General features: G+C 35.5%; 1 protein-coding gene across 8 annotated transcripts in view; it reads right to left on the bottom strand.

Moving 5' to 3' along the window:
• The window catches only part of ERCC8 (ERCC excision repair 8, CSA ubiquitin ligase complex subunit), a 39,128-nt gene that overhangs the window by 5,091 nt on the left and 7,813 nt on the right, over positions 1-26,224 (bottom strand). For 2 of the 8 annotated variants that reach the window (XM_006081425.3, XM_023751651.1), the window contains 9 exons: positions 24,752-24,853; positions 20,346-20,469; positions 16,796-16,877; positions 15,698-15,766; positions 14,096-14,162; positions 10,226-10,326; positions 8,814-8,938; positions 6,680-6,877; positions 1,777-1,857 (listed from right to left, as the gene is read on the bottom strand). In XM_006081425.3, the coding sequence (XP_006081487.2) occupies positions 1,777-1,857; positions 6,680-6,877; positions 8,814-8,938; positions 10,226-10,326; positions 14,096-14,162; positions 15,698-15,766; positions 16,796-16,877; positions 20,346-20,469; positions 24,752-24,853 (949 nt within the window). Of the gene's footprint in view, positions 1-1,776; positions 1,858-6,679; positions 6,878-8,813; positions 8,939-10,225; positions 10,327-14,095; positions 14,163-15,623; positions 15,767-16,795; positions 16,878-20,345; positions 20,470-24,751; positions 24,854-26,224 lie in introns of those variants that run through there. The other 6 variants (XM_023751677.1, XM_023751676.1, XM_023751659.1 and 3 more) reach the window with 5 other exon arrangements.

The following is a 26,224-nucleotide window of genomic DNA, read 5'->3' as shown; positions in this document are numbered from 1 at the left end:
TTACCTACATTCACAGAAATCTTTCAAACTAAAGTTTTGTGAAAATAATCTTAGCACATACCATTTTATATTAATATGAGAATGATTGCTATCTTAAAGTAAAACAGTATATTTTGAAAGATAAGGATTTATAGCTCTAAAACAAAAATAAAGCTAACTTGTGTATCTCTATTTGATTTTCTCCTTATTCAGGTGAACTTCTCATATACAAAAATTTTTCTAGATGAGGAGTTCAAACTATGACTACATAATAGGGAAATAAATAATCATAACATGCTGTTTATAAAATAAGCATTTTAGTTTTCTTCTATTGTCCTTTTTCCAAACATACATCATAGTAGATTAACTTTTATTTTCATTTGGTAAATAATTGTTATACTTCCTAACTGGATCTATACTGTTTTAACTTGGATTTAATGTATATAGTGATTTCCAAACAGCAGGACACAGTAATTAAATAATAATGCAAAATAAATGGCTGAATCAAATTACATGGCCACATTAAGCTTTTTACAGAAGAATATTCAGTCACTTAAAGCTGCTATGCACTAAAAATAAACAGGGCCACAATAAACCAATTAGACATGTGATGAAATCTGGAGGTATTCATACAGCATTTGGCCAGCCACTGGAAGATTTGTCATTGTCTTTTTTCTCTCTTTCATTTAGATTAGGGTCAAAATAAAATAATTAACAGGCAATAAGGGGATTAACAGTGCTTGGTAAAATAGTATCTTTGGTACGAAAGATATCACCTACAGATAGCTTGACATAAATGGCCGGTTGCTCGCTCAGTGGTTAGAGTATCAACCCATGGACCAAAGGGTCTCGGATTCAATTCTCCATCAGGATTCAATTCTCTGTCAAGGGCATGAACCTTGGTTGCAGTTTCAATCCCTGGCACCTGAGGTCGCTGCAACACGCGGGAAGCAACCAGTCAATATGAAAGAGACACATTGATGTCTCTCTCTCTCACTTTTTCTCTTCCTCACTCTCCCTTTCTCCCTCTCCCGCTTTCTCCCTTTCACTCTCTCAAAAAATCAATGAAAAAAATATCCACAGGTGAGGATTAACAACAACAGCAAAAAGTAAAAAAATACAGAGTCTACTACTTAAGACTAGGGATTCATCTTTGTTTACACATCACATTTTTAAGGCATTTTAGTCATACTGTCATATTTGTACCAATTTATGCTCTAAGATAGGAACTAACAGACTGCTTGCTATGTAAATTGGTAAAATTTGACAGTGTGAAAAAAGAGCCTTAGAAATGTCACCTATTCTATCCAAAGAAGTAATCAGAAATATAAATAATTTATGAACAGATATTTACTTTGATTTGTTAATAATGATGAAATGTCTATAAATGAGTAAATATTTATAATTGTGGTATATAAATGACAGAATGCTATATTATTAAAACAATAGTTATTAACAACATGAAAAAGGCTTATTGTACAATATTAAGTGAGAAAAGTAGGATACCTAGTTGTATGTTCAAGTTGTATGATATTAAATGTGTTAAAAAAGACACATATGCACAGAAAAAAAAAAGTAGTAAATAAAAATGTAAGTAGTAATTAATTCAACTTTTAGAAATTTGTTCCTCTTTTAATATTTTCCTGAAATTGTCAAGTGTCTTATAACAGGCAAATTATTTTTAAAATCAGAAAATAGAAAGAAATGCTTTAAAAGTTTCTCTCACATAAAGTAAATTAATAAACTTTTCTTAATGATTTAGAAGTCACTGTACAAATTTGTACAAATAATATTTACCTCCTCATCATCAGGCACTGGTTCATTTAAGGATGGTACCCAAGCAAGGATATTGCAGTCTCTGCTACCACTGTAAAGTTCCTGAAACACAGAAAGCAAAGATGTGACTGTGAGTTAATTTAAAGCTGGTACTAATTTGAAACACTTTAACCACTCATATTCAGTATAGTACTGGAAGTCTTAGCCAAGCAATCACATGAGAAGGAAAAATAAAAGGCATCCAAATTGGAAAGGACGAAGTAAAACTGTCATTATTTGCAGATGACATGATACTGTAGAGAACCCTAAAGATTCCACACACACACACAAAAATACTGGAACTGATAAATTCAGCAAAGTAGTATGATACAATATAAATATCCAAAAATTGCTTGCATTTTTATATACCAATAATGAACTATCATAAAGGGAAGATATGAAAACAATCCCACTTATAATTGCATACAAAAAATAAAATACCTAGGAGTAAATTTAACCAAGGAGGTAAAAGATGTGTACTTGAAAAATTTTAAAACACTGAAGAAATTGAAAAAGACATAAATAAATGGGGATATATACAGTGCTTTTGGATAGAAAGAATTAATACCATTAAAATGTTCATACTAACCAAAGCAATCTAAAGATTCAGTGCAATTCCTATCAAAATGCCAATGGTGATTTTCAGAGAACTGGAACAAATAATCCAAAAATGTATATATAAAACAAAAGACCCCAAAATAGCCTTAGCAATCTTGAGAAAGAAGAACAAAGGCGAGGTATCACACTACATGATACCAAACTCTACTAAAAGGCTATAATAATCAAAATAGCATGGTACTGGCCTAAAAACATATACATAGATCAATGGAACAGAATAGAGAGCCCAGAAATAAACTCATCCCTATATGGTCAATTAATATGTGATAAAGAATGTAAGAACATACAATGGGGTAAAGACAGTCCATTCAATAAAAGGTGCTGATAAAATTTAACATGAGGGAAAAAAAAAGAGAAACTAGACAGCCTTCTTACATCATATACAAAAGTAAACTCAAAATGGGTTAAAGAATTAAATGTCAGCCCGGCAGCTTGGCTCAGTGGTTGAGTCAAGGAGTTCAAGGTTCGATGCCTGGTTGGGCACATGCCCGGGTTGTGGGCTCAATCCCCATGGTGGGGCATACAGGAAGCAGCCGATCAATGATTTTCTCTCATCATTGATATTTCTATCTCTCTCTCCCTCTCCCTTCCTCTCTGAAATAAATAAAAACATATTTTTAAAAAAGAATTAAATGTCAGACTCAAAACCATAAAATTCCTAGAAGAAAAGATAGGAAGTTAAATCTCTAATATTTCTCGTAGTCATGTTTTTTCTGATATATCTCATTGGGCACGAGAAACAAAGGAAAAAATAAACAAATGGGATTACATCAAAAAAAAAAAGCTTTTGCACAGCAAAGGAAACCATCAACAAAATAAAAAGACAACTTACTGAATGGGAGAAGATATTTGCCAATGATACATCCAATAAGGGGTTAGTATCTAAAATTTATAAAGAACTCCTACAACTCACCAATAAAAAATCAAACAATCCAATTTAAAAATAGACAAAGAACCTGAATAGACACTTCTCCAAAGAGGACATACAGATGGCCAATAGACATATGAAAAGATGATTGACATCACTAATCATAAAAAAATGCAAATTAAAACCACAATAAAATGTCACCTCACCCCTGTCAGAATAGCTACCATCAATAATCAAGTATTGGTGAGGATGTGGAGCAAAGGGAATCCTCGTGCACTGCTGGTGGGAATGCAAATTGGTACAGCCCATACCGTATGGAGGGTCCTTAAAAAATTAAAAATGGAACTGCCTTATGAACCAGCAATTAAACTTCTGGGTATATACCCGAAGAAACCCAAAACATGAATTCAAAAAAACATATGCACTTGTGTGTTCATTGCAGCATTATTTACTATAGCCAAGATATGAAATCAACCTCAGGCCCATCAATAGACACGTGGATAAAGTGGTGGTACGTATATACTATGAAATGAAAAAGCTTCCCATTTGTGACAGCATAGAGAGATCTAGAGGGTATTAGGCTAATAAGTCAGAGAAAGACAAATACCATATGATTTCAATTATGTGGAATCTAAATAACAAAATAAATAAATAAAATGGAAACAGACTCAGATATAGAAACCAGACTGATGGTAGCCAGAAGGGAGGTGAATTGGAGAATTGGGGGGAAAGGTGGATAAATTAAGGTGGATAAATTAAGAAGTACAAATTGATCATGAGGATGTAAAGTACAGCATAGGGAGTATAGTCAATAATATTGTAATAACTATGTACAGTGCCAGGTGGGTACTGGAAGTATTAGGAGGACCACTTTGTAAAGTATATGATTATCTAACCACTACGCTGTACACCTGAAATTAATATAAATACTGAATATAAACTATAATTGAAAAATTACAGCAAAAAAATAAATAACAGCAAAAAATCAGAAAATTCACATTGATATATTACTATCAGCTAATACTTAGATCCCATTTAAGTTGCAACAATTGTCCCAAAAATGACCTTTAGAACAAAAGGGTCCAGTTTAAAAAGCACATGCTGCCCTTAGTTGTCATATCTCTTTACTTTCCTTCAATCTGAACAGTTCTTCAGTCTCTGGCTTTCCTGACCATGACAATTTTAAAGATACACACCAGTTATCTTGTAGAAAGTCTCTCAAATTTTGTCTTACATTTCCTTATAACTAAATTCTGGTGATGCATCTTTGCCAGGAATATCACAGAATTGATGTCCCATAACTAGGATATTAACTTTGATCATTTGATTAAGGTAATATATGCCAGGTTCTTTGAAGGTAAAAGTACCATTTTGCCTTTTAAATTAATACTTTGTAGTGTGGTACTTTGAGATATGTAAATATCCTATTCTTCATCAGACTTTCAATTTATTAGTTTACTTACTTATACCAGAATGGATTTGTGGATCCTTAATTTAATCAATGGGTTACAAACCATTATTATCTTTATTTATTTTCATGTTGGGTGTATCTTGTTATATTTATGATAGAACTAGAGGCCCGGTGCACAAATTTGTGCACGGGTGGGGTCCCTAGGCCTGGCTGACGATTGGAGCCAATCGGGGCCAGCCAGGGGAAGGGACCACTGGAGGTTGGCTGTGGGAGCACACTGACCACCAGGGGGCAGCTCCTGCGTTGAGCGTCTGCCCCCTGGTGGTCAGTGCGCATCATAGCGACCAGTCGTACAGTTGCATAGGCTTTTATATATGTAGATTACTATAAGTATCAGTTTTGTTTTCAGACAGTGAGTTTTGTGTAACATTTAATTTGGAAAAGGTTTCTAATGCTAAATGGATGTAAAAGTGCTACTCTCTTTTACTTTTGAGATTTATAATTATCTTCCTTTCCCAGAAATCATAATTGATGAAATGGCGTAAGAGTTGGAAGCTTTCTGATATAGTGCAATGATTCAAATCTGAGGACATAGCATATAGAAATGGTATTTGTCGGGAGGCAACTGGCCCCAGGTTTCTGGCTGTCTCAGGCTTACCCCAACTATTCCAGGGATGGAGGGGAATCAATATTTTGGCACACTTTCAATCCATTCTAGGCACAACTGCTAGGAAGCTCTGATGTGTTGGAAACAATGATTTATAGTAAGAATACCTGGATTAAAATCTTGACTGTGTCTCTGTCTCTAGACAAGAAAAGAGGTGCAATATTCTAATAATTTATTTAAATGAATAATCATTCTCTGTCAGTAACTACTTGCAAGTTTGAGACATGTCATGGCATCTCTCTGGTGGCTTTAATTTTCTTCACCCAGAAGTAGCACTAAAAATATTTAACAACTAGTACACCAGGACACTGATTAATCAGAAGAGATACTGGCAATAAGGTAGAAGCAGGTCCCTTTTAGTTGTTGGGTTGAGGTGAGGTCTGGGAGACCCCAAGGGAGAGGGTGAAGCTAGAGGTCACTTAGGGAGCCTGGTGCAACAACTATTTAACAGACAGTAGAACATGTATTTGAATATTTTAATAATGGGTATTGCCATACTGATGCATGCTGGCTGAAAAATCAGCCCTATATATCTTACAGCATAGTGTCAGGCACAAATTAATCAGTACTAATAAATGAGTAAGAGCTCCATTAGGTGGCACTTAAGTCACTCCTAGCTCTAATATTCCATAATTTTCATTCTATCAGTATTTAACTTTCATGAGCCTCATTTTCCTCTTCTACAAAACAGGGTAAATACCAACACTCTTGCTATATTAGACTCATTTAAAGAAGTACATGAAGTAATTTCTGTAAATGTTCTCTGAAAAATCAATCCACTCCATGGGTGAGATGAGAGAAAGGTCACGATGTTAAACTAACAGTTAAGATATGTATTTAAGAAATTATGTAAGTTGCATTAACTCAAAAGCAAACTTATTAGCTATTGGCAGAAAATAAGGAAGAAATAAACAAAATTTGACACAGACTCATACATACATAAATCAAGATACACAAACTGTATTTTGAGATTAGACACATATATTCTATTTTCCCAAAAATATTGTTTGCAAGAATTTATTTTAATTTGCCCAAGGTTTTCTAAATAAATGGAGCCCATATGCAAAAGAAAGAATTTATCTCAATAAAGCTGTTGAGTATTATATATTGATTCATATATATATCCTATACCATCTAAAAATATATTCTATATTAGCCTTTATTAATGAACCCTAACTCAAATGTGAATTAAAAATATAATTCCTCATAATTAAATTATAATTTATTCTGATATATATATGTATATATATATATTTATATACAACGAGTCTGGCAAACTAACTACCTGAATATTTTAAATTCCCATTGGTATCATTCTTACCTGGAAATTAGACTGAAATACACAGCAGTCAACACTTTTATAATGTCCCTTAAGCATAGTTATCTGTTCTCCTGAGTAAATTGTATAAACAGCAATGGTGCTACCATATGGTACAAAAACAAATTCTGAACTGCAGCCACAGGAGACGGCGAATTTCAATCCTTTCCTACTGTCATTATAAACTTTTCCGTAATTCACCTGTGGGATGTAAAATCACAAAGTTACTTCTTAAATCTGAATCAAAAAGATAAAGACTAGAAGTATTTACTTGAAATATTAGAATATACTATAAAAGGGTTCTTACATATCTAAAGAAAATGACCAATGCCCTAATATAAAAAAGGGCCAATGACATAAATGTACATTTCAAAGAAGGAAATACAAATAGTATAAAACCCCCCCCCAAAAAATGTTCAAATTTCAACCTTGATAGAAATAAAAAGACAATTAAACACCCTAGCCGGTTTTGCTCAGTGGATAGAGCATAAGCCTGTGGACTGAAGGGTCCTGGGTTTGATTCCGGTCAAGGGCATGTACCTTGGTTGCAGGATCCCGGCCTTGGTCGGGAGCATGTGGGAGGCAACCAACCAATATGTCTTTCTCATGTGGTGTTTCTCTCTGTCTCTCCCTTTCCCTTCCACTCTCTCTAAAAATCAATGGGAAAAAAATATCCTTGCGTGAGGATTAAAAAAAGAAGAAGAAAGAGAGTTCTCAACAATTTAGCAAACATTTTAAGAAACCATAAGACACTCAATATGGGTATAAGGGAGGTAAACATGGAGGCACTTAATTTGGGCATTCCTTCTAAAGGCCAAATAGTTTATTATGCAACAAAAATACAAAGATACTGTACTTGGTGGGAAATAACCTTTTTTTTTAAAAAACATTTTAAATTATGGTAAAATACATATAACATAAAATTTGCAATCTTAATCATATTTAAGTGTGCAGTTCATTGACATTAAGCACATTAACAACTGTACAACCATCACCACCATCAGTGTTCACAAGTCTTTTCATCTTACAAAACTGAAACTCTGTACCCATTAAACAACAAAGATATTCTTATTCCTTAACCCAGTTACTACTCCTAGGAATTTATCTTAGGGAAATAATTAAACAGCAGAAAGCTGTATGCCAAGAGGAATTCAATGCAGCATTAATTCAAATGGCAAAATAACTGAGATTATATGTATATTTCTAGTAATGTTACATGAATTCTATAGTTTATATAGCAATTAAAAATGATAATTATGAAAATTATGCAGAAAATAGAAATGCAGAATTCTCGGCCCTATCCCAATCCTACTGAACTAGAATCTTCATTTTAACAAGATCCCTATGTGATTTGCCACAGCATAGATGGACCCAGAGGATATTATGCTAAGTGAAATAAGTCAGAGAAAGACAAATACCATGTGATTTCATCTAAAGAACAATATGAATGAACAAACAGAAAGGATATATGCACCCCTATGTTCATAGTAGCACAATTTAAAAGAGCTAAGATTTGGAAACAGCCTAAGTGCCCATCAGCAGATGAGTAGATTAGAAAACAGTGGTACATCTACACCATGGAATACTACGCTGCTATAAAAAAGAAGGAATTCTTAACATTTGCAGCAGCATGGATGGAACTGGAGAGCATTATGCTAAGTGAAATAAGCCAGTCAGAGGAAGATAAATATCACATGATCTCACTCATTTGTGGAATATAATGAACAACATAAGTTGAACAAAAATAGAACCAGAGTCATAGAAGCATCAAACCGGCTGTCCAACCTATGAGGGAAGGTGGGGGGTGAGGGGGTAAGAGATCAACCAAAGGACTTGTATGCAAGCATATGGACATAACCAATGGAAACAGACAGGGGGGTGGTGGTGGGGGGGGTGAGGGCATGTGCTGGGGGTTGGGGGCGGCCAGGGAGAGGTCATTGGGGGTGGAAAAGGAGACTTATGTAATACATTAAACAATAAATAATTAAAAACAAGAAGCTGTGATTCAGAGTTAAGAAATAGAGTTCGACAAGAAACAGAGTTAAATCTACAGGGGAAAAAAAAATCAAGTGGTGTATGACACAGATCCATTTCTTTAATTTATATTCAAAAGGTGGAAGTTTTTAAAATTTCTTACTAGTGTGTTTTCTCCATTGGAACTATTCCAGAGCCTCATTCGATTATCAGTACCAATAGTCAGCAGGTGAAGCCCATCCCTTGTAAAACATAAGCCATTAACTTTCCCATTATGAGCAGTGTTGGCTGCAATGAAAAATACAATTCAGTTTACCTGTTCTTGTATTCAGCACATATTTAATGCCTGATGACCTACTTATTTAAACACATTAAAGGACAACTATCTGAATTACTTAAAATACATCAGTTGATTATATTTAACATTCATCATCCCTCTGATTATTTGAATATGATAAGCTATATAAATTAGAACCATAAAAATAGAGGAAAACTAAAAAGTCAAATGGAAAAAAATCTTGCCAAATATATTTGTCTTCAAAGAGTAAGCTGTGTGCCCAGCTGCCGTGGCTCAATGGTTGAGTGTCGACCTATGAACCAGGAGGTCACGGCTTGATTATTGGTCCAGGCACATGCCCGGGTTACAGGCTCAATCCCTAGTAGGGGACGTGAAGGAGGCAGCTGATCAATGATTCTCTCTCATCATTGATGTTTCTATCTCTCTCTCCCCTTCTCTGCCTCTCTGAAATTAATTTAAAAAATACATATAAAAGGTATTTAAGCTGTCCTATAAAACTCAAATACATAGTTTAACACAAAAAATTTAAATTAAACACCTTTCAAAATTCTTATATACTATTTCCATTTTTAATCTAAAAATCATCCCAAGGATTATTAAAAATCATTAATACTAGTATTTCCTATTTTAAAAACTTTAACAGAAGATAACTGTTCTAGTCTCACAATCAAAATTTATATTACTTTCAAAATAAACAACTTTGAGAAAGCATAATTCTCAATAGCCTGATTAATTTAAGTAAACAGATTATTAAAACAATTAAAGATTTTATATATTTCATCCTAATTATTTCTGGTCCAGAATTAATTCTGAATCAGAATTTTAACCTACACAAAAATGAAATTCTATTGTAAAAATGCAATTGAGGTACTTTATCACCTGGATTGCAGCTGACACATTTAACACAACTTGCAAATTTTGTTTTGACATAATGGCCATTAACTATTACTACTACTTTAATTTATTAGAACTTCTTAAGTGGCACTGAGTTTGTATTAGTGTAATTGGAAAGGAAAAAAAAGGTAACAAATTAATCCAGAAAAGTTTCTACACTTGAAAATTCAGGGATGGATGAAATGCCATACTAACTTGTATTTTGAAGAAAGACAGCAATAATTTATTTTAATTAAGAAATTGATTTAATATGAATGCCTTTTTTAAAAAAAAATCACAAAATTTTCCATTTGTCAATATACATTTAGTATTGGTTATATTAAAAATTTTCAATATAAGAATGCTATCATTGTTATATTTCATATTAGTGCATTCTTCATTACCTGATTCAACAGCTTGTGACTTTTCCCCATTATGCTGATCAAGAGTAATCAAACATCCTGATGCTTTCCTCACATCCCATAATTTTACTCTACTGTCAGCACTGAGAAGAGATAAATGTTACAGTGACATACATAACTAGAATAGCGACTGTACTCTTCACCTACATTTCCAGTATTATGGCACATAGAGGTCTTAGCATATTTGTACATTTGGGTTATTGTACTTTTGCCTTATTAGCAAACATTCAACAGTCAATAGGAGCACAAAAAAGTAAAAAATAAGAAAAAAAAGATAAAACTTTTTAGATCACAAGGACAGAATTCTGCTGCTTTTCATTTTATTTTACTTTTTAATTTTCTTTATTTCTTCTTTTCTAATGACAGGAACATCTTTCTTCTCAAAAACTAGATAAGGCTTAGAGTTTGTTGCTTAAGCAAGTTTGTCACTACAGTCTTACTATTGTTTATTATTCAAACTAGAAGCGCGGTGCACAATAATTTGCGCACTGGCGGGGGGCGGGGGGGTTCCTCAGCCCAACCTGTGCCCTCTCACAGTCTGGGACCCCTCGGGAGATAACCACCTACTGGCTTAGGCCAGCTCCCCTGGTGGCAGATGGCACGCCCAATCCCGCAGTGTCTGCCCCATCTCCCCCGGTCACAGATGGCAGGCCCGGATCCCGCACTGGGTCGGGCAGCCAGTCAGATCCTGCTGCCGCCCGCCCCGCCTGCCCCGCCCGCCCTGCCCCACACACAACAGGCCCGGATCCCGAGCTGGGGTGGGCGGAGGCTCGGGATCGCGCTGCCACCAGCCCCAGGCGGGCAGCGCAGTGGGATCTGCTTACAGTATGCAAATTAGCTGCCATCTTTGTTGGTGGCTAATTTGCATATCATGCTGATTAGCCAAAGGGAGGCGTAGTGAAGGTATGGTCAATTACCATGTTTGTCTATTATTAGATAGGATGTTGTCTAGATAATCAAGCAGTTAACTAATTTCACTTTGCTTAAAATTCATTTGGCATGAATTTGGTGGGCTTTTAATTTAATTAATTAATTAATTAATTTTAAATATATTTTTATTGATTTCAGAGAGGAAGGGAGAGGGAGAGAGACAGAAACATCAATGATGAGAGAGAATCATTGATCAGCTGCCTCTTGAATGCCCCCTACAGGGGATCATGCTCGCATTCCAGGCATGTGCCCTTGACCAGAATTGAACCTGGGACCCTTCAGTCTGTAGTCCGGCGCTCTATCCACTGAGCCAAACTAGCTAGGGCTGGGTTTTTAATTTTATATGATAAAAATAAGAATAAAGTGAATAATAAGAGCAAAATATTTTTATTTGGTTTCCTGTATCAAATTAATCTTCGCCCAATATACAAAGAACTAAATTTAATGTCTTCTAGAAATTAGATATTTATTTTCATTTTATTTCAAGGAAGAGAAAAGAAAGGCAAAACCATGGTTTATTAATTTCAGCTTCTAAACTACTCCTAAAGAAAATATTTACCCCATCCCATTTGCTCAGTGGTTAGAGCATCTGCCTGCAGGCAGAAGGGTCTCAGGTTCAATTCCTGGTCAAGGGCATGTACCTTGATTGCAAGTTCCCCATCCTATGTAAAGGCATGTGGGAGGCAACCAATCGATGTGTTCAGCTCACATCAATGTTTCTCTCTCTTTCTCTACCCCTCTTCCCTCCCTTCCACTATCTCTAGAAATCAATGGGAAAAAAAGATAGATATATATATTTATAAATCAGTTCAACACCTACTTTCAGTCCTCATAAAGACTTCAACAATATTCCATTGGGTTTATCCAGGACCATTGCATTGCATTTTATAAATCTGTGATTCATTTCACAGACCACTATCAAACCTAGCCAATCAAAAGAGTCAGCAAAAACCTAGTTTTCCATTCTCAAGTTGGTTTTATTTTTTTCTAGCTGGGGAAAACGTATGCAATGAAATGAGTAAGAGGATTTAAGTCTCTTCTGAAACAGATTAGATTTAGAGATATCTGACATGGATTACTAAATCCATTTTGGTACTGATTCAAATTCCGAGGGTACTCTGAGAACTTATCGTCTCTTAGCCTCCCTGTGATTTGAGGAAAACCCTAGCATGGACCCACAACCAGCACCTAGCTGCTCACCTTCACACCTCTTTAGCCACCCTCTTAAGCGTTCAACTTCAGAAATTGTAAATTTCAACATCACATTCTGCAAACTAGTAACAAATAGTATGACGGGGGGGGGGAGGTGCTAGCAGCTTTATAAAAATCCAGACACATATCTTTATAAAAATTATCTGAATAGCTTTTGTAATAATTATTCTGCAAAAGTTTTACTAAAATGTCTATATCAAAATCTTTGACAACTATTTCCTATCTTTTCAGTTTTTTAATTTTCTTACTCTAACATACATACTTCTATCTCATTAGGTCTCTGATCCACTCCAATAAGCTTTTCTGTGATTTTATTTCCTTCCTTATACCCATGACTTTCACATTTTTTTCACACAATTGTTAAGTCTGTGTCATCTAATGTTTTGATTTCTGTCGCTTAGATCTGTGATCTACACCTTCAACTATGCACGCAACACTGCCCACCCCACATTCCTATGTGGCCCAAACCAGACCTCTAGCCCCAATTGTTAAAACTGTTAATCTAAATCTTTACTACTTTCCCTTAAAATTGCATCCCCATTCCGGTATTTTCAATGGATGACATGAAGTTCTATTCCACTAAAAAACCATAGAGGCCACTGGGCTCGCATTTCTTGAGCTCTCTGCAAAGTCACAAATTTAACTGTATTCCTCCTTCCATTTAGTCTCACAATGCCCTTCATGCGTCAAATAAGTGTCCTCCTTATACCTGGACCCTTGATACAACCCTCTTGAATCTGTTTAAGGTCTTGATGTAACAACCTTCCCTCCATTTCTTCACCAATTCCTCTCGACTGGTACGTTCTCTCAGCATTTAAATACATCAGAGTCGCCCTGACCGGTTTGGCTCAGTGGATAGAGTGTCGGCCTGAGGACTGAAGGGACCCGGGTTCGATTCCAGTCAAGGGCATGTACCTTGGTTGCGGGCACATCCCCAGTAGGGGGTGTGCAGGAGGCAGCTGATCGATGTTTCTCTCTCATCAATGTTTCTAACTCTAAATCCTCCCTCTCCCTTCCTCTCTGTAAAAAAATCAATCAATAAATAAATACGTAAGTCTTCCCTCCAACAAACAAAACCTCCCAAATGCCTTGGTCCTCTCAAGAGTTAAGTGCTTCTGCTCTCTTTTCCCATATTACATCTCTCAGAGACTTAACTCTATAAAAACATTTTTCAGGATGTTGTGTAATTGCTGATTTTTCTGACTACCCCTCATTAGACTGTTAGCTTCTTGAAGGGAATATACCTTAGTTAACTCTGTGTCCCTAGCACAATGCTTGGCACATGGTAGACAGTCCTTAATATTAGTAAATTGAATAAATGAATGGATGGATGTGTTGAATCAGATTCAAAATAATTCTGGATTAAAAAAATGAATAAAAATGCTATTTTTAAATTAACAGTGCTAATACTCTTATATGCAAAAATGACACAACACAGTTGTTTTCCTATTTTTCCAGCAGTACTAGATTTGCACTGCTACACTGATTCTCTTGTGTTCTCTTATTTTAAAGGTGAGCACCTTCAAAACAGATAGACAGGATAGCTTTTATACAAAGGAAGATTTCTTTCGGTGATACGAATTAATATCTGTAACTCTATGATTTTACTTTTAAGGACCTAATAACTAAACAAACACACATCTTACATAGATAGTCTTCTAGAAATGCTTATTAATTATTAACTTCAAAACCAAATAATTTGCGACTTACCTTGCAGTTGCCAAGATATAATCATAACGTGGTGACCAGGAAACTGCCAAAATTTCTTGTCTGTGACCTGCAAATATAAACTGTATGAAAAGCCTTGAAAGTATTTGAAAATAAAAAGATACAGTGCAATTAATTTTGATTCTGAAGAAAGTGAAGACTGCCCTGACCAGTTTGGCTCAGTGGCTAGCTAGAGCACCGGCCTGTGGACTGAGGAGTCCCAGGTTCGATTCTGGTCAAGGGCATGTACCTTGGTTGCGGGCGCATCCCCAGTAGGGGGTGTGCAGGAGGCAGCTGATCGATGTTTCTCTCTCATCGATGTTTCTAATTCTCTATCCCTCTCCCTTCCTCTCAGTAAAAAATCAACAAAATATATTTTAAAAAAAGAAAGTGAAGACTAAGTATTAAAGATAAATTGATATAATCATTTTTTCACTTTTATAATAATTGTTTAAATATAGGGTGTTCCAAAATATGTATACATGCACTTTGAGTAATTATAAAGGCAGCATTTATTAAAATATATTTCATTTTCAAAATTGAGCTATAAGCTGTTACAGTGTATAGACATTTTTGGGGGGACATCCTGTATTAATATGAAGTCTATGGGCCATTTCTTACATATGGTATTTTATTATAAAAGGCCTGATTTTGCTTTGGAAAGAACAGGCAGTGCAAGTGAGTCTTTCTTTTTAAATACAGGTGTTGGCCTAACAACTCAATCTATCATTGGTGATATAGCTCAAGCTCACTTATTTATCTCTATAGTAAGAGCCACTAAACAAACCAAAAATAAACATTCTAAACAATAAAAATGTTTCTAACTTCTCAGAAAGTTATGACAGAAAAAATTATTTTTACTTCATGATTATAAAAAAACATTTGTATAAAAGTTTTTTCCAGAAAGCAGAAGTGATAAGTTCATAGGATAAGTGATTTCCGCATTTTAATGCATTTTTACCTAACTGAACTATTCAAATCAGTTATTTTAATCTACCTCGCTTATATTAAAAAGAAACTTATAAAACAAATGTTATCTATTTCACCAAGTTTTTCTTACATATTTATTATGTGTTTCTCAGGGATGAATAAAGATATATATTTCTGAATTACACCCCATATTTTCATTGTTTAGAATTAGATGATCTAATGCTGATTTTTAAAAGTAGCAAAATAATTTCATATACCTTTACCAAAGTATTATTTCAATATCTTTTTCTAACATATTTTTACTGAGGAATAAAAAAAGCACCTAAATTTTAAGAACCTTTACTCAGCCAGAACAATATTAGACTATGTTCATGAGAGAAATGTACTCATGTAAGTTTCATAAGTAGTTTATTTTTCCACAGGTAGAAACAGCACAAGGTTTTGAGTTAGACCTTCCATAATCTTTGAGCTCCTCTATGGCCATTGTTCATATAAATGTCTCTTCAATAGTTAAGATTTGTAAGAATAATGCACAGAAGGATCTTTATTTCCCTGTTAACTTTTAACAACTAGCACAAAATACATCAGTCATGTCACTTACAAAGAATACATTGTTAGTAATGTTTCTTTTTATTGAATGGTTTACTCAGAGTAGTTGTTACAAATAAAAAATACCCTGTAGAATGTGGCAACAGGATCCAGACTTTAAGTCACAAAGTTGTACTTTGGGCGCTCTAGTACCAACTGTAAAACAAAAACAGAAATGGTTTAAGATAATTTTATTATAAGTCATCATCAAAAGTAATAAACTACCATTATGAATTACAACATTTTCACTACATCCATACAGAAATATGAAAATGTTAAAGATATACTTCAAATAATTTTTAATGTTTATAATTAGAAAACTTATTTTAATGGTAGTTATATTTTAGTACTAAGACAATTTTATTATTGCATTATTATTTAACATAGAAATAATTATTTTTATTCACAGGAAGTTGCAAAGATAGTACAGAGAGGCCCTTGTGTACCCTTCAATCAGGTTCCCCCATTGGTTATATTTTAGGTAACTAGAGTATAATATCAAATCCAGGAAATCTGTATTGGTACAATGTGGTATATAATTCTATACTATTTTATCACCTCAAATTATTTTAAAAGCTCAGTTTTTCTGTGATAATGAAATATTTCCAATCGCTAGTAATAGATTCCAGAAACTCTGGACACAGATTGAGTGGACCTCAAAGACAATTTGATGCCCATCTCTTCTCTTAGATGAAGTAGCTAACTGATGTCGGGAAATTCATGTAGTGCCAGAGAATAATTAAATCACAGGGAACTGACCTGATAACAGAAAAATAATTTTTCTTCCACATACATGGAAATTGTTGTTGCAGGTACTTCCATAAAAACGGATGTTTAATTTGAATCACACAATTTTAGAGAAAAGGAAATAATTTCCTTATTTTATTGTGTTGAATTGAAAAAGTTGCCAAATTTTGTTCATGTAAAATCTTTAAAACTTAGTGGTATAAAAGTGATTCTTTGGGAACAGAAAGGTGTCTTCTTAATTAATCTTTGAATCCTACCACTAGCACAGTGCCTGACTTGCACAATATCTGGTCAGGCCACATACACCTTTTTGTTTTGTTTTTTCTTTAAAGAATTGTGATCTCCATCTGAGTTAAAATGTCTATGTCAAAACTAACTAGAAATGAAAACGGAGACAGTTTTCAAAATGTTACAAAACAAAAGAGTAAATGTACAAACCTGCTACCAAGCAGTGCTGGGTGGCAACTGGAGACATATGATGACTATAAACTGTTTCTTCAAAATTAAATATATCTGCAGTCTGATAATCAAAAGACATTTTAAAAGTGTATTCTAATTACAGTCACAAAAGCAACAAATTCCTTATTTACTTATTTTCACATTACTAGCAATTTTTAAACTGACTTAGTAATTTATTTGACTTAAATATAGTAATGTTAATACCCTCAAAAACCTGATATTTTTAATTCCTGTTATTTCTAACACCTTTTTCCCTTTTGTGAGAAATAGCTTTTCTCTAACAAATCCCAGAGATTAAGATTAAAGACAGCCTGGCTCATCATCTTTCTCTCTTCCATCCTGGGACTTCAGCATCTACACAGATGATCTAACCAGCACTCTGCTTCTAAGTTCCATGCAACCGTGGCTACCACACTCAGGACACTCTTATCACCTAGAACTGCTCCTCCTTTAAAATCATACATTTCAGCCCAGCCAGTGTTGCTCAGGGGTTAAGCATTGACCCATGAACCGAGAGGTTGCCAGTTCGATTCCTGGTCAGGGCACATGCCCAGGTTTCGGCTAGATCCCCTGCTGCTTAGGGATGTTGAACACCTTTTCATGTGCATATCCCTAAGCAACAGGGAAATGCAAACCAAGACCACAATGAGGTATCACCTCATACCTTTTAGATAAAATAAACTATTATCAAAAACAAGAAGTAACAATGTTGGCAAGGATGTGGAGAAAAGAGAACCCTTGTCCACTCTTGGTGCAGCCATTATGGAAAACAGTATGGAAATTCCTCAAAAAGTTAAAAATAGATCTACCATATGATCTGGCAATTCCACTCCTGGATATTCATCCAAAGAAAACAAAAACACTAATTTGAAAAGATATATGCACCCCATGTGCATTGCATCTTTAATAGACATATAGAAATATTATTCAGCCACAATAAAGAAGGAAATCCTGACATTTGTGACAAGATAGATGGACCTTGAGGGCGTTATGCTAAGTGAAATAAGTCAGAGTAAAACAAATACCAGTTGATTTCTCTTATATGTGGAACCTAAGAAAGCCAAACCAATAGAAACAGAATAAAATAGTGGTTACCAGGGGTTAGGAAGTGGGAAAAATGGGAAGATGTTGATCATAGGGTATAAATTTCCAGTTATAAGACAAGCAAGAGAAGGAAAAAGTTGCCTAGGGTAGGGGACTTAAGACAGGGAGTACAACATAGTCAAGATATAATCAGAAGGCAAAAGGAGATCAATTTATGCCGCAGGCCGGTCCATCCTTGTTGCTTGACACAGTCGCTGCAGGGAAGAAACATCTGCACAGCATATGTCTCAAGGGATCTGGCGTATAGGGGATATGTTTACTCCCCCTCTTAGCGCTATGTGTTTTAACCAGGACCACCTCCCCGAGAAAGGTTGTTTCCCCAGGTGGGGATTTTTCCCTGGAGTTAGGGATTAACAGGACTAAAGAAGGGAATAAATCAGTAAAACCCCTTAATTAAGTACCAGGCGGGTAGTTAATCACCTTAACTACGAACAATCATGCTTAAGTTACATAATCTTTACTTAAGTTACATAATCTTTACTTAGGATAATCTCCTTCAGTACAGTAGAGTAGTGACCTTGGAATGGAGATAACAAACGCCCTAACCTTTGGAATAGAATGGATAGGATTGGAATAGAATGGATAGGATTAAAATCAAATGGTATAAATACAGATGTAACAGGAGAATAAAAAGAGAAGCTGGCTGGAGAACCTGGCTATGCTGATCCTCTGAAAGCTGTCGCCATGTCCTTCATTCTTCACCAACTCTGTCCACACCTTTGGGAACCCCTGGACCTGCTGGGGCTGGACCCCAACAAATTTAGTGGCAGCAAATCATTTATGGGAAAAGAGGTAGAAGCTAAGTTTGAGAGAGTAGGGGAGAGGTTATTGAAAACTTAGAATGTCAGGCTGAATTTAAACAATGGGAGACAGTAGTGGGTTTGGGTGAAGACAGGATGACTGTTTTATAATAAGACTAGAGGCCCAGCGCACGAAATTGTGTGCGGTTAGGGTCCCTAGGCCTAGCCTGTGATCAGGGCCATGTTCTGCCGTTCTCGAGCCCCCAGTTCCGCCCCGCCACTATCGATCGATTGGAACCTGAGAGCCAGGAGGAGGAACCAAGGTTTGCCTTCCACCCGCTCGCCAGTCCCCACCACGCCACTCACCCTGGTTCCCCCATTAGCCATCCCCTGATCAATCGGAGCCGGAGGGCTGGGGTAGGGACCAAGTGGTCTGCCTTCCTTCCACTCGTCAGTCCCCAGTTCTGTCCCACCGCCACCACTGATCGATCAAAACCTGAGGGCCGGGGGGAGGGACCAAGAGGTCTGCCTTCCGCCCGCTCGCCAGTCGCGTTGCCATTGATTGATGGGAGCCTGGCTGCCCTGACTGGGTTGTTGGGGGCAATCTGGCCCGGATCAGGCAGGTTTGCTGGCGGCAGCGGGTGTCATAGCGACCAGTCATTAGGTCGTTATGGTCGTGACAGCGTTACGGTGTCTGGCTTTTTATATATATAGATTAATTCTGAGGTAGAATTTACCATGGAAATGTGGGAAGAAAAATGCAGGGAAACCATTTAGCAGTTTTTAGTAGTAGTCTAGATATACGATAATGGTGAAAGAGAAATATGAGAATTAGAAGAAAGACTGCTAAGATTTGAGGACTAAATGGAAGTGAGGAGTGATCAATTTGTAACACGTTAAATTTGAGCAGAGGTTCTGTAGAGAGGTAGAGAAATATGGGACTAGAGCGCAGGGAAAAGATTAACACTAGAAATATAAATTTGACCAAATATCGTGAAAACTATTATCTATTGTTGACCTTTACTAAGCTATAATATTAACAATTTTCTTTTCCTTTCCGTTTTTAGGTCAATAGGAGATAAGTCCAATTTCCTTCTTTTTACCAAAGACCATAGTAGTTTCAAATAATAAAGATAATAGCTAATGGCTTTTGAGCACTTACTATATGCTAGGCCAGGGGTGGGCAAGCTTTTTGACTCGAGGGCCACAGTGGGTTCTTTAACTGGACCGGAGGGCCGGAACAAAAGCATGGATGGAGTGTTTGTGTGAACTAATATAAATTCAAAGTAAACATCATTACATAAAAGGGTAGGGTCTTTTTTTTTTTTTAGTTTTATTCATTTCAAACGGGCCGGATCCGGCCAGCGGGCCGTAGTTTGCCCACAGCTGTGCTAGGCACTGATCTAGTTTCTTTACAATATTGACCTATTTAATCTTAATGGCCATTCTATAAGGAACAATCATTGCCCACATTTACAGATGAGGAAACTGCAACACAGATAGGTTGCCCAATGTTATACATCTAGTCACCAAAGTATGACCTCAAATAACCTAACTTTCCTTAATCATTATAGTGCTTTCACATCTATTACATGACCTCTTAGCAAATAATCACACCAAAAAGATTTAGAATTAAATTCCTCATCATCCTACAGAGCCATTTGGAAAGGTTTTAATATACTTACTTGTAATGTGTTTGTATCCCATACTTTCAGAGTTTTATCAAATGAGCTTGATGTGAACATGCCAGTGTCATGAGGATACCACTGTACAGTCTCCACACTATATTTGTGAACATCAGGATGATATCTACAAAACAGCAACCAAAATTTAGAGATAACTGACTTATGTGAGTTTGAGCTGATACTATATTAACAAATAGTAGTCTCAGGAAGGATGATATGAATGGCCAAATCTAGGTCACATGACTGTCCTAGCTGTCCAGGGAAAGAGAATATACAGGCATCTTTAGTTTTAGGCTTCCCTAGTGTGATATGGAGCCTGCTTTCTACTAAAGCTCTTAAAATGAGAGGCCTCTTATTTCAGTACTGTAGCCTGGAGGGATCAGCCAGTTACACTGGACCTGTTCATGGTGGGACAGTGATTTTTCCTTACTGAAAGAGATACCTATTCTAGTTTTGGATTTGCTCTTCCCACTATCATTTTATCAGCACTATCATTCTTAGAATTGTTGAATTCCTCACATACTTCCAGGATACCCCACACGATATTATCTCTGATGAAGGAACTTACTCTATGGCAAAAAATGCAACTGCGATGCCCATGGGATTAACCACTCTTATGTAACCCATCACCCATAGAAGCATGGTCAGGTGATGACTCAGTTATGATATCAGCTACAATACACCTTGTGAGGGTGAAGTGTAGTCCTAAAAGATGCAGTATAAGCTCTGAGCAAGTGCTCAACACAGTATACGTGTCACTTTACTGAATCTTAATTCAAACAAGCTGGCTGTTAAGAAACATAAGGTAATGGAGGGACATTTGAACACCTACTGAATATTTAATATAAAAAAGTATTGTGTGAGATAATGATACTGTGGTTATGATGATAAAGTCTTTATCTTCTAGAGATATAAATAATTATGAATAAAATGATATGATTCTGGATTTGCTTCAAAACAATTCTCAGAGTGTGTGGGTAGAGATGAAACAAGATTAGTTATAATTGATAGTAGTTAAGCTGGGTGATGGGTATGCAGCTCATTATATTACTCTACTTTTGTATATGTTAGAAATTTTCCATAAGATAAAAGTTAACAGAAGACAACTGCAACTGGGTGAAGATAGGACCAGCATGAGTTCCGATTCCTTAAGGTGAAGGTTTGGATCACAATACCAGCTTAAGTACCTTGAACATTTGTGTGCTACCTGAAGAATGAGAACATGAAGAAGGAAAGTCTTAAGTGCCAGTTCTGGCCTTGAGATAGTTACAAAAATAAAAGGAATATAGTGCCTATCCATATTTTCTTTCTATGTCATATGTAGATATACTTATATATACTGCATTAATTTAATTTCCCTTCTTTCCTCTCTCTTAATTCCACTAATTTATATAGGTTAACTATACAATTGAGCCCAGAGGTTGCATATTATTGATACAAGATCATGTAAAACTAGTGGGAAAATGGACATTATCTTGAACTGGAGTTGAACGTGGTAACTAACTAGACTTAGGGTCATCACCCTTTGGGGAAGAGGATGATACATTTTGGTCATACAGTGAATACGTGCATTAGGTTAGGCTGGAACTTTTTGTCCCTCCCCCCACCCCCCAAAAAAGGAAGGGTAAGCATGGGAAGAAAGGTGTATACGGATGTTAAACAGCCAAATGGGTGGGTTGTAACGGACATGTGCTCTTTTCTTGGCTGCTGAGTATGAGTATGCAAACTCCACCTGTTTTGGGGAAATCCCCTTTGTTTTGTTGAAAGGCAGGACCCTGCCTCTTATTACAGAAAACAAGGGACTCCATTCTCTTTTCCTTCCCCTTGGCAGTAAGGGTATGGGCATGTGTCCTGAACTTCATCAATCCTGCCTGGGCCTCTAAAACTCTAGCCAGTAATAAATACAAATCCCAGGGATAGTTAGCAATTATTCATAGCTGTGGAGTTTAGACTCTGTGTTGGTGACATGTAGCAGAAACTAAATTGTTCCTGTGGAATAAATAACCTTGATGGTGTTCCCTATCGTAGTTTCTCTTGCTTTTGCTCATTTTCTACATTTAATTCTTCCAACTTCCTGGCAGTTATGTGAGAAACTAATTATCTTTCCAATAAATTTCTTTAACCAATATTCCAACAAATTTCTGCTTAAGAAAAGCAGAATTAAGTTCTATTTACTCCTAAGAATCTTGATCTACAAAGAGATATTCCAGTTTTAAACAAAATAAATTTTTAATGTGGTGATCACAAATAAAAGCTCATTTATATTTTAAATTGAAAATGTTTTCAATTTTAAATAGGACAAAATATTATATTATTCCCTTACTATGTATGATCTGTTATTCTCATTCACATTTAATAAGAATTTTCGTAGAGGAAAAAAGCCTTTTTGGTGCTCAAGAACAAATACATTAAGTAAAGCCAAAATAAATATCAGGAAACCATCTAAGCCACATTAACTCAACAACACTTTTTACTGAAATTTTTAAAGTTAGTTTATAAAGTCTTTGGATATAAATATGCTACTTTAACTCATTTTGTAAAGATGCTTACTATAAGCCTATGTTATACTTTAAAAGACAGAGTGAATCCAAAGTAAAGCAAAAGGCTGATACACTAAGCATTTACTTGACTTTACACACCAGAAAAGCAGATCACAGTCTTCATGGAATAACATTATATAGCATGTGATATATATATATATATATATACACACACACACACACACACACACACAATTTTGCTATATAACAAATTAAACTGCTAAATGTTATCTCAGATAAAACAAGATAAAAATGAATTTAATTAATATGACTTTTCTACACTTAAAAATTTAGATTTTTTTTTTGGAAGTAGTGAAGTCTATAAAATGGTATAATTTTTATAAGAAACCACATTTTCAGAGTATTTTAGATGGTAGCTTGCTTTGTACCGAGTTTCCCTATAACTTCATTACTTTAAATTCACACAGTGGCTTTAAAGTTTCCAGTGTGCTTTTTGAAAGATAGTATTTCATTTAAATAACATTTCATTTCTCACAGAAACCTTGTAAGAACAATCGGAGGCTCAGAGAAATATTTCCTAAGTCTGTATTTCCAAAATGAAGCTCCAGAGCCAAGAAACAATCATAAATCTCTTAAACATTTCATGGACTCACACACCTCTTCTAACGTCTTGGGAACACCTTTAATACAGAGTGGTTGTTATATTAATGTTCATGACTTTTTCCTCTTAAAAGCATTTTCTCAACACCTATTCCTTCTGTAAATTCAAAGGTCTTTTCAACATCATATCAGATACAGGTGACAAGAAGTGACCATTATGAACAAATAAAACATTTTATTAAAACCACAAAACAGCCCTAACCGGTTTGGCTCAGTGGATAGAGCGTCAGCCTGCGGACTGAAAGATCCCAGGTTTGATTCCGGTCAAGGGCATGTACCTTGGTTGTGGGCACATCCCCAGTAGGAGGTGTGCAGGAGGCAGCTGATCGAAGTTTCTCTCTCATCGATGTTTCTAACTCTCTATCCCTTTCCCTTCCTCTCTGTAAAAAAGCAATAAAATATATTTAAAAATTAAAAATAATAAAACCACAAAACATTTTATTAAAGCCTTAAAAATAATTCTCACAAGCCTGGAAAGACAGTAAAGAATAGTCAGAAAATTCAAGACAAAAAGAGGTATGTTTTTAAGTTAGGAAGCTTTAAGTAAGTAGAGAGGTAAGACAGCTGTGTGTGCATGTGCATCTCTGTTTGATGAGGGATTGCCAGTATATTCATTGCTTCTAGCCATTATTTTTTTTCTATTAATATCAACTGAAATATCTAATTTGTGTTTATAATTAGCTGAGAGACTCATAAATGACTCTTACTCTAAGTGGTACTAAAAGCTAATAGCTCACTGAAGCGTGCTACGTAAGTAGAGAATAAAAAGCATATCAGCCCTAGCTGATTTGGCTCAGTGCATAGAGCACTGGCCTGCGGACTGAAGGGTCTCAGGTTCAATTCCGGTCAAGGGCACATGCCCAGGTTGCGGGTTCCATCCCCAGTGTGGAGCCTGCAGAAGGCAGCCGATCAATGATTCTCTCTCATCATTGATGTTTCTCTCTCTCTAACTCTCCCTTCCTCTCTGAAATCAATAAAAATATATTTTTTAAAAAGCACATAATCAAAAGTTTTTAAATAAAATCCTTTTGAAAAATGATGTTTTGGGAAAGTCTCATTAAAAACAACTACACCTGAATTTGTTATTATTTTTTAAGAAAATGTCAAGGAATACCCAAGTAAATACATCATGTGAACAAGTTGCTTGAGACATTCATTCATATGACTGCTATTTTCATAGTTTGCATTTGATGCAAAAAACACTCAACTTTTTATAAATTAATGAATTACATTTTTAATACACACCTGTCAACAGAACACACTGCTTTACATGTGTAACAAGGTTGTCTGCTGGAGTTCTCAAGATCATAAAGTACAATCACACCATCTGAACCACCTGATAACATGCTAATAATAAAAAAGTTAACATTTATCATTTTATGTAGTTCAATTATTTGTTTGCATATTTCTGAAAATTACTGATCTTTAAAAATCCACATATATTATGCCCACAAGTATCAAGTAAAACTTAATCTAGACTTCAATAAACTAAATTTTCTTAATCTAATATTTGCAGAATGAATATGAAAAGATTCGCTGTGATCATTTAAAATTTCCCTTCATGATACCACAAAGAGGGGACAGTAGAAACATTATAGCAAAAGATATTTCTTACTAGAAAGTAAAATATTATAAAGTAATTTTAAATGTCCTAATTATAATTGTGCTAAATAGAAATGGAATCAGATAGACTAGCTAATTATTACTGATGCCAGCTAGCTATCTGATCCTGGGCAAATTACTTTACCTGTTTCAGTCTTCAAACATTTTAGAAAAGGGGGAAAGTTTCACCTGAATCATAAAGTTGATGTAAATATAAAAGTAATATGCAAAGTGCCTTTTATATTGCCTGGCAAAAAAATGGTTATCAATAAATGTGAGATTCTATCCATTATGAACATTTTTACTCAATTCATTCAACTTTGAGACCTGTAATATGCTAGGCACTCTGCTAATACAACTGTGAACAAGATAGGCATGATTCCTGGATTCCCAGAGTTTAAAATCAAGTAGGGAAGAGATACGGATCTATGAATTTTTATATCTACATAAAGTATTGCTATTTGCTAATATTATTGCTCACCATCAATCCTCATGTTGCTGACTATTCATTCTGGTTCTCTGATTTTTTCTCTGGTAGATTCCCAAGAACCATATTCCCTGAATTCTTGTACGTTAGTGACAATTTGTCTGCCCTTGAAAATCTAACTGGATATAAAATCTTTGATTCACATTTTATTTCCTTGAACACCTTAGATAAGAAACTTCATTTCTTTGGATAAAGCCCAAAATATGTAAATATTTGCTAACATAATTTTTCTTTCCCTTACTTGTAATTTCAGATCTTATTTCTTCTAGGAAAGTCTTCTTGGATTATAGTTTTAATATTTATTCCGTTCTTTTCCTTTGGGTCTCTTCTCCGGGAACTCCTATTGTATATGTAGTTGAACTCCTTTGCCTGTCATCTATATATGTCTCTATCTCTCAAATCCTTTTCCTTTCTCCATTTCTTTCTTTTTTAAATTTATTTTTATTGTTGAAAATATTACAGATGTCCTCCTTTTTTCCCATTAACCCCCTCCATCCCACACCTTGCCACCCTAGGCCTCCATTTCTTTTTTATTTAATACTAGAGGCCTGGTGCACGACATTCGTGCACTAGAGGAGGGGAGGGGTCCTTAGCACTGCCGCAGAGGCGTGAAAGGCTCCTGCCACCTC

The sequence above is a fragment of the Myotis lucifugus genome, unplaced genomic scaffold, assembly GCF_000147115.1.
Source record: "Myotis lucifugus unplaced genomic scaffold, Myoluc2.0 scaffold_0, whole genome shotgun sequence".
NCBI classification, from domain to species: Eukaryota; Metazoa; Chordata; class Mammalia; order Chiroptera; family Vespertilionidae; genus Myotis; species Myotis lucifugus.
This window is presented reverse-complemented; position numbering and strand designations above follow the sequence as displayed.